Here is a 17,500-nt window from a genome sequence, read left to right as displayed (position 1 = left end):
TTAGAAAACCGGAAGCAAATATCTTTTTTAAACTTTCAAGCAATATTTTTTTTTCATGAGCAATGGATGTAAAGGAGACAATAAATTTCTGAAAGTTATGTCGCAAAGTAACTTCCCCACGTAATGCAGGAACGGGCGATTTCTGCCCTCAGGGGACCCGTAACTCATTATGTAAAAAAATTTAAGAGTCTAAAATCATCCCTGTAACATAAGTAATGTATATTACCAGTTTGGAGAATATCAGTTAAAAAATACGGCCGTTATAATCTTTTACACACACACACACACACACACACACACACACACACGCACACACACACACACACACACACACACACACACATACACACACACACACAGAACGGGATGTGTGTGTGTGTGTGTGTGTGGTGTGTCTGTATGTGTGTGTATGTCTGTATGCACATAGAGAAAATCCACCGGAGCGCTTAGGCACTGGTCTCAAACGCGCGTTTTGCAGATCACGTAGTATTTTGTATTCTCTAGGAAGTTCGACGGGTCGTGAATCTCTTTGGTGTATTATTAGCAAATACAAAATAGCAAACAATGGATAAATGTCAGTTCATTACAGCTGTTTCTTAAGCATTTTTTATTTGATGAGTGAATACATTACATCATATTAAAAAAGTCTGTATTCATCAGATGATCCATATAATTTCAAAACAATTCAAGAACAACCGATGCACCCAGTGGGAACGCATCTATTCGTCAGTCGACGCTGGCTTTGAAACATCCCTCTCCATAACCACCATCTCTTCCTTCTTAGAATCCTAATGTTTAACCAGTGTATACTGCCCACATATCTGTACTTAACTGCCTCTATTCGCTTTGTCCCGACTTCATTTCTAGCTATTCATCTCTCAAACCCAGGGTGATAAAACGAATAACGGTAAAACACATAATATATATATATATATATATATATATATATATATATATATATATATATATAATTACATACCCTTCATCTTTAGTCTTTGATAAAAAAAACCACTTAATTGTCTCCATGTTACATCCTGAGCGGCCACTAGCTAGGTGATGGCCATAAATCTCAATTCACCCTTACTCACTAATTAAATTGCTAATACACATCCACCTCTTTAATATTGCTTTTGCTTTGTACCAATCAAGGTCACCTTCGGCTGGCGAATAGATGCGTTCCCACTGCGCGCATGGGTTGTTCTTCTATTGAGTTGAAATTATATGGATCATCTGCTGAATACGGTATTTTTACTATGATGTAATTAACTCATGAAATTTTAAAAAAAGCGTAAGAAACAGGTGTAATGAATTGACATTTATACATCATCTGTTATTTTTTTCTCTGCTATACATACATACATACATACATACACACACACACACAGACACACACACACACACACACACACACACACACACACATATATATATATATATATATATATATATATGCGCCCACGCGCAACCACATATATACATATTAAACATATAAATCAATATAAATGAAAAGATGTTATGTACGTACACACACACACACACACACACACACACACATATATATATATATATATATATATGTGTGTGTGTGTGTGTGTGTGTGTGTGTGTATGTATATACACGTGTGTGTAAATAGTTAATATCTGCATATAGGGTTATGCATAATACATATAGCTATATAAATGTGCGTGTATTTGTGTGTGTGTGTAGGTATAATTCACTTTAGTCCCGTCACATCATACGTCCTTAAACAATGTCTTCTCTCCTACACACAATATTTCCCATAAATTAAGTTTTGAATAGAGACAACCCAAAGCAGTACAGAACAGAGATCAATACTTGTGTCATAATGCCTCATTATTATGTTTATCATTCATTCTCTTTTATATCATATTTGCTGTATTTGCTTATTTCTTGTTAATATTTTCAAGCACTCGTATTTATCACATTCCTATTACTGATAATTTTTATACTTCAATTTTTACTCAAAGTTTTCCAGTTTATATTTAATTGCTCTACTTGGAACATATATCATTATTATAGAAAATAATGTATAATCACAATTATGATATATAAATAGGCCCAGGCGTCGTTGTGTGGTAAGAAACTTGCTTCCCAACCACATGGTTCTCAGCTCAGTCTCCCTACGTGTTACCTTGTGCAAGTGTCTTCTGCTATAGCCTCGGACCGACCAAAGCCCTGTGAATGGATTCGGTAGACGGAAACTGAAAAAAAGCACGTCGTATAAAATATACTTATGTGTGTCTGTGTTTTCTCCCCGCCTCCACCGCTTCATAACCGGCGTTGATTTGTTTATGTCCCTGTAACTTAGAGATTTATAGAATTGTTACTGGAAACCTGGTACTGAAAGCTATTGAGTATGATATTAAATTAAAAAAATATAGTTACTTTTGGCGGACCCTGTATATATATATATATATATATATATATATATATATATATATATATATATATATATATATATATGTATGTATATATATATATATATATATATATATATATATATATATATATATGTATATATATATATAAATATATAATTCCATCTCTGTGTATATATATATATATATATATATATATATATATATATATATATATATATATATATATATATATATATATATGTATGTGTGTGTGTGTGTGTGTGTGTGTGTGTGTGTGTGTGTGTGTGTATGCATGTATGTATGTGTGTATATATACACCGAATTTACAGACAGGCATATACCTTAGTTAATTGGATAAAGAAGCAATCGTCACACAACAAAAGGAAGATCATTATTTGATGTGACGATAAACTAGCTGTATAACGTGATATTACATTGCTAGGTCTGCTGTATACTCTTTGTTGTAATTTAAAAAATTCAGTAATTTGCGATTGTCTGAGTGTCGGTTGTTATGCATTTTGTGTGAGCGTATTTATACTTATCTTGTGTATGTATGTGTATGTATGCGTGCGTGCTTGAACGACTGTGTATATCAGCGCATATGGATCCCGGAATGTGAATATGTTTGTGTATTCATAATTTATTGTGGTATCTCTATTATCCATCATACTTATCTATTTCAGAAAATTCATCTCACTTCATAAGCAAACATACCTATAAAGAAACACGCACTTCAAACGCGAGTGAACAGAACCTCAGCTTGGACGGTAAAACTATAGATTTATCTTCTACTTCTTTTTAACCATTGAATTTAATAAGCTGCCTTTATTGTTTCAATGTTTGCTCAATGTATCTTATAGTTCAACATTGGTTACATTTGAATACAGTTATCAAAACGTTCTGGCGATATGATGGAAATGGTAATTTTAGTGAGTGAAAGCGTGGTAAATGACCTAGTAGATTTCTAGGCCTTATAATACCAATACAATGTCGAGAAATGATATAACTAAACGCCAAAAGGCATTACACGTCTTTAATGGCGAAGGGACAGGTTTTATTAACATTGCTAGTCAGCTAGAGATGTGGAATTGAGGCAACCAACGTTCAATTAGTTAACGTCAAGATTTCTTAGCGAAATATTAAGGGAATCATGATTCCATAGGGCTGGTACTCTTAGAGAATAGGATAGTAAGTTGCTTAATTAGAACATCCTTAGAGTGAGACTGAAGAGCAGTGCTCTCGTATATATCTTGGCCACAGGTAATGTAAACCCTCTATTTCTGGTTGTGTTTTTTTATGTAACTGCAATCGACCACCAAGATGGTGCACTACCGCTATAGTTTTGTTGTCATCTTCTCATTGCAAATAGGTGACAGAGGGAAACAGATGAAAGTTAATCATTCTTTTCATCTTTGTAGGCGAATTTTTCACACTGATAAGTATATTTCTTAAATATAACACAATTATTAAATAATGTAATGCATATATTGAGTGTAGTTTGTATATGCTGGGAAAGAAGGCACAGCGATGCGATGTGATCTCCCCAAATAATTACTTATCTAGCGAAAGCAGACCATGTTGAAGCTTTCTGCCCCACAGTGGAGAGAGTAGCTGATGAGAGATAAATGGTGTCACTGATGCGAAAACCAAAACGGTACTGTTCGCTCTGGGTTGATATCATTTTTAACAGAAGAAATGTAAGCATGACAAATACATGACAATATATGAACCAAATACAGAGAAAGCTGCTGTATCCCTCTCCAGCTGAAATTTAGAATAATGCTTGGTGAAGTGTAGCCTGCAGTAGTATACGTAGCCATAGGAAAATATCACAGGACACTGGCGCTCATCTGCAGCAGTGATCAGGAAGCCCGAAGAATAGCCACAACATGCATCTTCAAGCCTTTCATTATATCTTGTATATATGAGGCAGCGTGTAATTAATGTCAAGTGGATCACTCTACTTCCTAGCAGGGACCATACCAGAGTAATGACAATGTTAGAAACAGACGGGAAAGAAATTTATATGAAACTACCCTAACCACACAAACTCATACACATAGACTCAAACAGAATTAAATGGGATTTCGATATTTTGTCTGTTCATAAAAGAAGTTCTTGGAAATCCAAACTTCTATTAATTCGAAGAGAGTGCAAAGCAATGCATGAGATGAGAGAGAGTAAAACCTCAAATGATTTATTTACGGCAACAAATACCACCTCAAAACGTTTCATCTCACGGCGGAGAGAGCAAGCGCAGAGACAAACGGTATTGCTACTTCCAACACCAAAACGGTTGCGATCGGAACAAAACAACATTAGTAGTGACAACAATAACAACAACAACAATAAACTTCAATAAACTTACAATTAGAGGCTTAAGGACATATTTCCTTACCACCGACACTAGCATATTTCTATTTGTGTGTGTTGATACAAATATAGAAGTGTCTCTGTGTATGTATGTGTGTGTACGTATGTATCTGTGTGTGTGTGTGTGTGTGTGTGTGTGTGTGTGTGTATGTGTGTGTGTGTGTGTGTGTGTGTGTGTGTGTGTGTGTGTGTGTGTGTGTGTGTGTGTCTGTCTTTGTCTGTGTGTTTGTGAATAATTTCGTCAAATTTTCTAAGCATCAGCGAGACTTCAAATGAATGCCTTTGAAGCAGGTTACTGTTGCTTTGCCGCCACTGTCACCGTGATATATGGGGTGAACCAGTGTCTTGCTCTTTGAAAATGTGCAACTAACAAGTCAACGTATTTCTAATATAAATATAGATTTATTTTAAAGATATCTTGGATTAAAAATATCCCCAAATGCATTATACTTGGCGCTTGTTTATCGCAATTAACACTCCAAAACCATATTAATGCAGATGCTTGGCTACTTGTTTCAAGTCTCTTATATATTCGTAGAGACGACCAATATACGCGAAAATAATAGAGTCTTATAGTTTACTTAGTTACCCATTGAACTACTTGGAACGATTTAAGCTTGAAATCTATAGCCTAATACCTTATGCCCTTAACTATTCCTTATATCAGAAATGCGATATACAGAATATGCGCAAAAAAGTTACTTATTCTCTACACCAAATATTTTGTATTTATCCATATGTATCACCACCATTTTGATCTATCTGACTTCCTTTGCATGATATCTGTTACCATCCTACGAGCAATGAACAGCAGATAGACCTTTCGCAAATAATGCCATTTAATATGGCAGTTAGAAGCATACATTTGTTAACGTATTCGGAGTACACAATACTGGTAAAATAGACCAGGTGGTTAAGGTAGGAGCGACGTTGTTCATAGATCTGAAGGATGATGGTGAACGCGATCCAAGCAACAACCAAAACGTTGCTGCAATTATTATTCCCTGGGTAACTTTGATCTTACAAATAATAAAAGGCAATAACTATTTAAATTTGCTTCGCAAGAAACATTATAACGGTACATAATCATATCATAAAGCAATATTAGAGAAATGGCATTGATAAAGACAGACACTAATTTTCTAATGTCTCTGAAGACAGCAATGACTATCAGCTAAAGGTCATATCGTGATTAAAGTATACCAAAAATCTAGAACACCAATACAGACAATCTATTAATATAATGACATTTTTATATCAACAAACATTTGTGTATACTGGAATGCATAGTGGATTGAACGTGAAACACCTGATATTTATTTTATCGACCACTCTTAGTTGAAAAGAAGTTTGGACCTTATTTGCGTTTGAAAATACAGAAAACAAATAGAAATATAGTTATATTATTTAGAACATTATCGGTATTGCATCTCACAAACTTTTATAAATCAGTGTATTCCTATTAGTATGAAGGAAATACCCAGTTTAAATTTGTGCGTGTATGTATGTATGCATGTTCGTATATATATATATATATATATATATATATATATATATATATATATATATATATATATATAGTTTTAGGGAAAAGAACCAAGGTTCATGAACTCATCGATGAAAATCCACTGTCACATAGAAAAAAAATTAATAAGTAAAAGCACAATAAATAAATTTGGATTTTTATCCCTAATAATATATATATATATATATATATATATATATATATATGCGTGTGTTTATGTATGTATGTCATTATTCAGTTTTATTTTAACAGAGAAGGAGCTGGTGTCTAACCTAGATCCAAAGCTCCTTCAGTGGAATTTCATCATTAACAACACGGTATTTTTGTATGTATATAAGCTTGTATTTTTTATGTATGCATGTATTTATGTATGTATGTATTTTTTTTTAATAAATAGATGAAAGGTGGACAGTGCTCATCTGTTTACCCAAGCCATGCCGAAGGCAGTATATCTAGGAGAGAGTAACTCTGAATTTAAATACTTCACTGCTGTCTTGTTGTTAGCCTTTGGTTGGGCAAATACTGGGAGAAGGACACTCTGATATAAAACCTGCGGCTGCAAATGCACCTGATGATGTTGACTTGCTCTTCTTTTTGGATCATGCTTTGAAGTTTAGAGAGTGGGAATGGCTGAAGTGCAAAATATTTCTCATTTTAAAAAGTGTCAGGCACAGATGTTGCTGGGGAGGAAAAAGAAATGGACATCGTGTATGTACATAGCTGGCCGAAGTTTAAAAATGCAGATCTAAACAATGAAAGTTCATGTTGATAATGAAGCAAATGGCAAAAAGGGCTCTGAAACATTTTGTTCTGATGTCTGGCCCAGCAGGTGTCCCAGGGCACCACAGCCTCGGTCCGGTCGTCATCCTGCAACTGTGAGTAAATTCAAGTTAAGATGCAAGCCTATGAATATAGGATGTTGGAATGTTCGAACGTTATTAGACAATGATTGTCTGAAATCTCGTCCAGAGAGAAGATCCGTGCTTGTTGCAAAAGAGTTACAGCGATATGATATGGATGTTGTAGCGTCAGCCGAAACAAGAATTCATAGAAAGAGGAATTTCGTAGAGAAATCTGCTGGGTATCATTTATTTTGGAGTGGTAGAGAGGAGACCTATAAGAGAGAATCAGGAGTGGGATTTGCTATCAAAGCCATTCTGGTTTCAAAACTTGAGGAACTACCATGTGGTAATTCGGTTTGTTTGATGTCTTTAAGACTTCCATTAAGAAAAGATCGCTATGCAACACTCATAAGTGCATATGCTCCAACTATGAATTCATCAGAGAATGATAAACTTGCCTTCTATTTATCACTTACAGAGATTATACGCAATATCCCCCATGATAACAAAGTTGTCATTTTGGGTGATTTTAATGCTCGAGTTGGTGCAGATTTGGAGACTTGGGGTGTCCTAGGAAAGCATGGGGTTGGGAGCTCCAACAGTAATGGTTTACTACTGTTACAAATGTGCGAAGAGATGGATTTGTGTGTCATGAATACAATGTTTCAACTAAAGAATAAGTATAAAACGACATGGATGAACCCTGGTTCTAAGAAATGGTATCTTATAGATTACATACATACATGTACTGTCAGGTCGCTCTCGATTGGCATTGGTCGCTCTTGAACGATACTGGTAACTTGTAATCCAGTTCAACCTGTTACATGGTCGAGTCGTCGGCTACTAAACTGGCAACTCCACCAAGCTTGCTTGGTGAGGCGGGTGATTGTTGGACAGCTACAGAGATGAATACTAAGACAAGTCGAAGAGCGGAGGAACTAATGAGTAGTCAACGGCCATTCAACAATGTGTGTGTGTATGTTTGTGTGTGTGTTTGTGTGTGTGTGTGTGTGTGTGTGTGTGTGTGTGTGTGTGTGTGTGTGTGTGTGTGTGTGTTTCTGGGTAATATATATATATATATATATATATATATATATATATATATATATTGTGTATTTTAAAACTTCTTTTTATATTCATAATTTTATATTCCTTTTCATATTCTCATTTATATTGATCTGACGAAAGCTTTTGATTTTGTAAATAGAGCTGCACTTTGGGAGATCCAACACAAAGTTGGGCGGCCCTGAAAAATTTGCGAGAATGCTTAGACAATTTTATGGCGAGATGGATGTAAGAGTTAATGTTGGAAATACCTTGTCAGATCCAATTTGTGTAGAAAATGGTGTAAAACAGGATGATATTCCTGCTCCAACATTGTTTGCTCTGTACTATAGAATAGTCTTTCATATAGCTTTCGAAGATTGTGCTGAATTGGTCTATATAAGATATAGGACAGCGGGAAAACTTTTCAACACCGAATGACTTTGCGCTCAAACGGAAGTTCTTCATCATTGATTCTTGTATACAGATGACTGCAACCTGTTAGCAAATTCCCAGGAAGATATGCAACAAATGTTGAATGCGATTTCTGCAGCATGTACAGCATTGGGACTTACAATCAACTTGAATAAAACTGTTCCGATGTACCAGCCTGATCTCTCTAAACTTTATACGGAACCGTCTGTAATTGTGTATGAACAAAGGCTGGAAGTTGTAACTAAGTTCATTTATTTAGGAAGTACTTTGATCTCTAGCAAGGCTAGTAGTGCCTTTGGTAGGCTTCACAAGTATCTCTGGTCACGCCATAATATAGCTTTCGAAATTAAAGTTTATAGCACATGTCGTTTGCCATCCCTGCTTCATAGAAATGAGGTATGGGTTGTTTATGGTAGGCATTAAGGCATTTGGAACGATATTCTCAATATCGTCTTGGGAAAATTCTTGTGATAAATTGGAAAGTGGCGATCAGTGACGTAGAGGTACTTGGGAGAAGTGGTAGTAGGTGTGCAGAATCGATAGTTCTGCCAAGTTGTTTGAAGCGGGGTGGACATTTGGTGAAAATGAATGATGAAAGGCTTCCTAAGCAATTTTTGTGTGGTGAGATGGAAGATGGTAGTAGACCAGCTCACAAACCCAAAATGAGGTTCGAGGACTGCCTCAAAATTGCTCTGACTCAGACAGGAGTTTCAGTTGTTGATTGTGAGAGGGAGGCACAAGACTAAAATGGATCGAGGGAAAGAGTGTGCAGTTGTTGTTCAAAGTTTAAACGAAAGAGAATGAAGCACGAGATCAGAAGGCTTGGAAAAAATGAACCTGTGGAAAATGAGGCAGTGCTGCTTTTTATGTGTGTGATTTGTGGAAGGAAATGTTTGAATCATGCATGCTCGGTCATTAGCCATCACAGAACTCATAGGAATCAACACCGTGTAAATTGTAATATGGCTATCTTGCACAACAGAAAATGTGCAACGTGTGAAATGGTATGCCTTTCAGTTGGAAGACTGAAAAGGCATGTCAAAACACTTCATACTGTGGCATCTGTTCCCTCTGTCAGCCAGCACAGCTGTGCATTATGTAATAGGATGTGCAAATCCTGTGACGGGCTCAAAAGTCATACAAGGGCCTCCCATTGCATCACCATTGACTCATTTCAATGATTCTTTCTAGCAATGGCTTTACTCATTTACGAGAAAGCAGCTATTATGTATGTATGTATGTATGTATGTATGTATATATGTATGTATGTATGTATGTACGTATGTATGCAGATGTGTATGTATTTATGTATGTATGTATGTATGTATCACTGAGTCAGAATTCACGTTTGAAGTCTTAATAATATTCATATGTTACCAAATGTATTTCTCCCATATAAACTTCAATGGAAAATGTTTGTATATTTTCTGCTTTGTTTTATCGCCACGCTGTTAAGTACCAATCCCTTGCGTCTTTCTCACCAGTTTTCGTATTTAGCATGTTTAATGGGTAAATTTTGTAGCAATAAGGTAGCAATGTAGCTAGAATATATTAAATCAAGAACTTTATCACACACGGATGCACAGGTGCAGTGAGCCTCCTCTATCGTTGAAGCTAAAATCACTTCAGTTTCTCCACACTGATTTATATCTTGCATATATGTAGCTTCGGCTTAGCTATATTTATATCTTTAGCTGTATACTTAAAACTTTTTAAAATTATCAGCAGAATGACTTTATTATATACAGATGAAAATCTAGAGAAAATGAATTAGTCTTGTTCATCAAAATCATTTTTTGACTCAGTTTCACTGTAACTGTATTAACATAGTATTGATATCAATTTTTATCCAAAGAAATTAGTCAAAGAACAAAGGAGCATTATTAGAGTATTGTCATATTAAAATGACAGCGTTGAAGCTAATGTCTAATAATTTCCTTATATCGTGCTTATGCCGTCTTATCTTCTCTTTTCTTTTTTTTTTGAATTCACTTTAAAAGTGTATAATTCATAAACACTATTTCTCTTTTCTTTTCAAGCATCAGATAATACTTTAATGGTTATCTTTCTCGTGTCTCTTACTCAAGATTACATACAATTCCATCTTCTTTTTCCATATCCATTCAACTCCCCACACCTTGATCCTTGGATCTTACCTTTATATATATATATATATATATATATATATATATATATATATATATATATATATATATATATATATATATATATACATATACATATAGAATAAGAGGGGTTTAATTCATTGATGATCAAAACGAATAGGCCCGCTGCGTAAGTGCTATAATTGGTCATCCGTTAGGTTCCAAGTTCACAGCTGAGGTTGGTGCTAGGGATCCATGTTATGTATATATTAAAGGAAAATGGACAACAAAACCAAGGCAGGACGAATATCTCAGGTCATTTAGAGTATTTAATATGAGTAAGGTGAATTAAAAATGTAGGAGTAATTAACGTCTTACTGTTTCGGGGTATCCCGTGTGATGGGTGAGCATCTTCATACACTGGGTATTCCATAATCAAGGACAAGGTGTATATGTAGGAAAGTTCCGCACAGAATTCACGGTGTTGGAACTTTCCTACATACACACCGTGTCTCTGATGACGGTATACCCAGTGTATGGAGATGCTGACCCATCATTGGGATATCCCACAAACAGCTAGATATACATGTATGTATGTATGTATGTATGTATGTATGCATGTATGCTTTGATACAAGACCAGCAACGTACTGGGTGGAGGAAAGTTGATTACATCGCTCCAAGCGTTCACCTTGTATCTATTAATTCGACACTGAAAGGATGAAAGGCAAAGTCGAACCCGGTGGCATTTGCACTTAGAATATAGAATTGGAAGAAATGCCGGCAAGCATTTTTCCGGCGAGGATTCTCTCAGATCACCGCCTTCTTGTGTTGAATAATCATTTCTACTATAGGCACAAGGCCTGAAATTTTGGGAGAGGAAATAAGTTGACTATATCGATCTCAATACTCAACTGGTACTTAATTTATCGAACCTGAAAGGATGAAAGGAAAGTCTACCTCGGCGGAATCTGAACTCTGAATGTGAAGATAGGCGAAACGCTGCTAAGCATTTTGCCCAGTGTGCTAACGATTCTGCCAGCTCGCCACCTTCTCGGCGTTGAATAATATTAATAGAGAAGAGTTTAATGAGTCCGTAACTTTTCTCTCTTATTTGTGCTCACTCTCACATTTCAAACTTTCGCCAGAGTCCTGATGGATGTACTATGGAAGTGCTTTTTGAACTTCGTATTTATACAGTCCAGGCTCCGGCTCGGCAAAAAAGAAGGTCGTCTATATATATTTTGAAAATAACTTCATTCCAAAATATTTCGAAGCTTGTCACAGTAGCTTCATGCATGCTGCACGCTTGTCAGGAAGATTTTCACGCTGCGGACAACACAGGAACGAGGAGTTTCAAGACACTATCCTGTTTGAGTTTTTTGTCATGGTATGAAGAAATTGGCAGATGGCTTCCTTCTTCATTGACGTTCATCGATTTAGTCTTCATTGCTTTAAGAAACAGACTAATTTGAGCTGCTGCATTCTCAGGCCATGCTATTAAGTATTGTTCATGATGCCGTTAAAGGATTGTGAAGATAATACGCATTATCAGCATAGTGATAGTTGAACGAGTACAGGTTCTGCTGACGTGTGGGCCTTTGTCTTAGATGGAATCAAGATATGCAGAAATATTTGTCCATTTCAATCACAAAGAGAAGAAATAATAAAATAAGATGTTTCAAGTGTCTATCACAAAAAAGTAAAGTTGTTGTGCACTGCTTTTTGAATAATTTATTCCACTAAACACTGCAGTTAAATATGAGTACCACCATAATTTCGTTACGGTAGATAAAGTGGAAAGAAAAATGTGAGGAATATATATACAGAATATCGGAAGAAATGACAGAAATAGTTAGATTTGTAAATGATTAATTGAGGCTGTCAGCTTACCAGAATGAACAAAACGGTGTCGCTATTATAGTCACCAAAAGTGCATCGAGAAATAGGTAAATATTTAATCGAAAGTGGAAATTTGAGTGTTTGTACTTGTATTCAGTATTTTTATAGAAATCAACACCTCGCAGTTATAGTCATGATGTGCTCAATATTTGTTCAGAGGACGAAAAGTAGGGGAGACCTTTAGGAATCCCCAAGAAAATTAAAGATGTGGAAATGAAAAAAATTATACCGAGCTGAACGATATTTAAATGTAATAAAATGAAAAAAATCGGTAATATATTTTACATTAAAGATAACATATTATTACATAAAACGAATAAATTGATTAATGACTGACTATATGTGACGTTTTTGAAATAATTCAAATGAATTTCGACTTCCTTCTGAATAGTACCAAGGAAAGGTCAAACCAAATATAAATTCAAACTATCATGATTATACATCAGATTATCATATTAAGTAACAACATAGTAATAATCGTCCTTTTTTTTCTTCCCCACCACTCTTCTATATTTCATTCTCTCTCTCTCTCTCTTTCTCTCTCTCTCTCTCTCTCTCTCTCTCTCTCTCTCTCTCTCTCTCTCTCTCTCTCTCTCTCCTCATAAAAACATCTAAATGAACCAGCAACATTTGAAAAGCGTAGTTGGTCTGAGGTAACTAAGATTGAGTTTTTCGGCAGAAATCCGAGTAGCAAGGTTTGGAGAAAAAACAGCATGGAATATGCGTCCAAGAATACTATCCCTACAGTCAAATTCGGAGTCGGATCACTAATGGTATGGGCTTGTTTTTGCTCACCAGGTGTTGGAAGAATGGAAGCGATTGAAGGAACAATGGGTGGCGGAAAATATAGGGGATTTTTGAGAGATTTTTAATACCTCGTGCTCGCTCCCTAAACTTGGAACAAGGATGAGCCTTTCAACAGGATAATGATTCAAAGCACACAGTAAATCTGACCAAGAGTTTGCTGAAAACAAATAGGACTAGTGTTCTGGAATGGCCAAGTCTTTCTCCAGACCTTAATTCAGTCGAAAATTTGTGGAAAGAAATGAAACTCAGAGATCAAAACCGAAACCCGCGTAACTTACAATAATTGTAAAGAATTTGTGTAGAAGAATGGAGAAAAATAAGCCCCACCACATGTTAAAAAGTATTTAGGAGACTACTCAAAGCGCCTGCACGCTCTCATCATCAATAAGGGTTATGCAACTAAATACTGATTTGATTGTATAAATGTGTTGTAAACTTTTGCGTTTTGAAGTTCAACTGTTTTCCATATACAATTGTGTTTGTTCATTATTATGTAATTCTGACTATTGCATTGCATTTATTACAAAAAAAAAAATTCATAAAAGGTGGAAATTTCATTAACCTGCGTTACCTCAACTTATGTAAACTTGGAGTTTTGACTGTGCATTGTAAATTTTGCAGGCCACTGTATAATACATACATACATACATACATACATACATACATATATATATATATATATATATATATATATATATATATATATATATATATATACAGAGAGAGAGAGAGAGGGCGAGAGAGAGACAGAGAGACAGACACATACATACATACATACATACACACATACATATTAATGATTTAATCTTCAGTTGTAAGAAAAAAATTAATATGATGGGTTACACCATACTTTTGTAGAGTACAAATTCGGCCAGCTAACCCATCGTCGGACGATGGCTTAGCTGGGCTAAACTTCGAAGTTTCGGGTTTTTTGCGATGGGAGTTCAAACCCTAAGGTCGTAAATATAACCTTTTGTCCTTTCAGGATCGACAATTAAAATGGCAGTCTAGGATGATGAGCAGTGAATTTCTTATAGCGTTCGACGTAACGTTTTTTAGTACTTATTCAGGTCAAATTTGTTTGGGATTTAAATGCCACCTTCGGTCAGGGTAGAAAACGAAATCAATGACATATCTGCTAGACGCTGTAACCGAAGAAAAGTGAGGAAAAAAACTAATTGACTCGAACTTTATCTCCTTTTCTTTGTTTAGCTGATCGACTGCCACCATGTATACATAACACACACTCACTCTCTCTCTCACACACACACACACACACACACACACACACACACACACACACACACACACACACACACATACACACACACAACTGCATTAAACACGCATGCGTATATTGCATATTCAAGCACATATAATGATAGGGAGGTAGAAATATATAGTTTTGCTATACTATAAAGACAAAGAGAGAACTACTGAAATTTTGACGTGGGATTTCCTTTTACTACATATTCTTTATATCATATTGTTCTTTATATATATATATATATATATATATATATATATATATATATATATATATATATAGAGAGAGAGAGAGAGAGAGAGAGAGAGAGAGAGAGAGAGAGATATGGGAGCGGCATGATTTGTGTATATGTGTATTTCTGTGAGTGCTTGTGTGTGTGCCTATCTATGTGTGCCTGTGTCTGTGTCTGTGTAACTGTGTGTCTGTGCTATTATATATTTTTCTACATAGTAGAGAAAATTATTTTGCATTTAAGTGTTATCATGCATAAAACTTCGATTTATTTACGTGTCTCTTCCACAGACAGAATTACAGAGCTGAAAAAAGCGTTGGAGTATGTTGAGAGATTAAACGCTTCAAACTGTAAGAATGGTACCAGTGACACCTTAGCACTTCGTCTCGATAGAACAGTTTGGGACCAGTATGCGAAAGTAGCTTTGAAGACTGCAAATTTTGTTAGTAAATACTTACAAATAAAATCGATTAATGGCAGTTTAAGAAACGACATCAGCGAAACATTAAACCAAGAAATATCAAAATCTAGTAGAACAAGTAATGATTTTGGACATAATACGAACGATACAAGTAATCAATTTGTAGAACCTCTAAGTCAGGACATGGTGGATGATCACATTCGTGACCACTGCAGCTCTTTGGATGACTCAACTAACAAGGAACTTAATTCAAGCTTTGATGAAACCCTTCGCAATGTAAGCGATATTCTCACAATGTTTTATCTGCTTGTGCAAAACAATATCGATACGTCCTCAAAAATAATAGTCGGATCAGCACTTGCTTTAGAGCCTTTCGTCATCCCAGGTCTGGAAATGTTCAGTCCATATGCTCATAAAACGAGTTCTACTTGTATAAATCTTGAAGATCTAGCTCTGAAGTACAATTACATGGATAAAAGTGTTCAATGGTATTTCTCCGTGGCTCAAAATCTCAATGAAAGTCAAATAATAACAGAGACGGTGAAATTTGGGTAAGTTACTTTAAGGTATATATTGCAAACTGTAAAATGTGTGGAAATATTGGTAAGGTACCAAAAGGTATGTTGAAAACAAACACTATTATTGGTAATATTATTGATTCAATCCTTATTGTTCCATTATAGCAGAAAGAATCTCTAAACATACTTGTAAAACATTTCAAGAAAACTAGTTTTATTTTTCATCTTTTACTTGTTTCACTCTTTGGTCTGAGGCAATGCTGGGTCACCAGCTTTAAGGATTTAATCGCACAAATCCCCCCACTACATAATTTTATAGCCTGGTGATTGTTCGATTAGTTTCTTTTTGGAGAGCCACCAATGTACGAATCAGTAAATAAACCAGTACAAGTTGTCAAGCAGTGTTGGAGTTACAAGCACAAACACACACACAAACAAACAGACAGACAGACAGACACACAGATAGATAGATAGATAGATAGATAGATAGATAGATAGATAGATAGATAGATAGATAGATAGATAGATAGATAGACTTCTCTCACTTTCCGTCTACCAAATCCCCTCACAAGTATTTTGAGATATAGTAGAAGACACCTTTCCTAGGTGCCACGCTGTAGTTTCAACTCGGAACTATGTGATTGGGAAGTAAACTTCTTACAACGCAGTCACAATTTACAAAATATAGTAGAAGACACCTTTCCTAGGTGCCACGCTATAGTTTCAACTCGGAACTATGTGATTGGGAAGTAAACTTCTTACAATGCAGTCACAATTTTATTCATGTTTTTTTTTTCTGCTATTGTTTTCAGCTACTGTACGCTTCATTGAATTTACTATTACAAAAGCTTTTACTGCGTTGAAGGCAGAAGGATAATATCCACACATAATTCTCATAGTGATGTGAAGTCACTTGTGTGATATTCCTGTCAATAATGTCATTTAACATCCTCTTTCGCCTTGTTTTTACAGTAGTGAGTTTAGTACGGAGAAGGTTCTTATTGTAGGAGAATAAAAAGAAAATCTTGTGAATGAGAAATTCGAACGTCTCAACCTAAGTAACAGAAAATACATTTTTAATTAAAAATCAGAACTATCTTAATATTGTTCCATTCGTTAACTGAATAATATTCTTAAGGCCGCAATTTACTCACACGCAACATCTTTCAGATCTTGTCACTAATTTAGTTCTTAATCAAATTGAAAACTGTTAACACTTTTGAAGAGTATCAATATAGCTAATGTAGAATAGTATATATGGTAGGCACATTCACTATGTAAAAATTAGGCATTGAGTCAAGACTAAAAATGTGAAGATTTGGCAATAACTTTAGCAATGACACAAGTAAATTTTACTGTGAATTTGTTGTTACAGGTAGATTTTACTGTAATATGCAACTAATTTTGTATTATTCTATTTATTGTACTAACTAATTATGTACAACTATTATTTTTTATAACCAATTTTCAAATCTCTAATTATTAATTAATAATTTAAAAAATGAAATTTTTAAAATGCAAAAAGTATTTTGAGTTATTTTTATTTTTAATAGAAGTAACAAGTAATAACAAATAGAAGTAATAACTTGTAATACATTTTTTAGTTTTAATAAAAGCTAATATTTTCT

General features: G+C 35.0%; 1 protein-coding gene across 1 annotated transcript in view; it reads left to right on the top strand.

Annotated features, from left to right (window-relative positions):
• Positions 1-17,500, top strand: part of LOC106876327 (uncharacterized) — a 71,303-nt gene that overhangs the window by 12,785 nt on the left and 41,018 nt on the right. Inside the window, exons 2-3 of the mRNA XM_014924828.3 lie at positions 3,086-3,169; positions 15,224-15,905. Coding sequence (XP_014780314.2) covers positions 3,086-3,169; positions 15,224-15,905 — 766 coding nt within the window. The remainder of the gene's footprint in view (positions 1-3,085; positions 3,170-15,223; positions 15,906-17,500) is intronic.

This window comes from Octopus bimaculoides, chromosome 1 (genome assembly GCF_046866305.1).
Source record: "Octopus bimaculoides isolate indiv1 chromosome 1, ASM4686630v1, whole genome shotgun sequence".
In the NCBI taxonomy this organism is placed as follows: Eukaryota; Metazoa; Mollusca; class Cephalopoda; order Octopoda; family Octopodidae; genus Octopus; species Octopus bimaculoides.
Note: the sequence above shows the minus strand (reverse complement) of the source record. Positions and strands in the feature narration are given on the sequence as shown.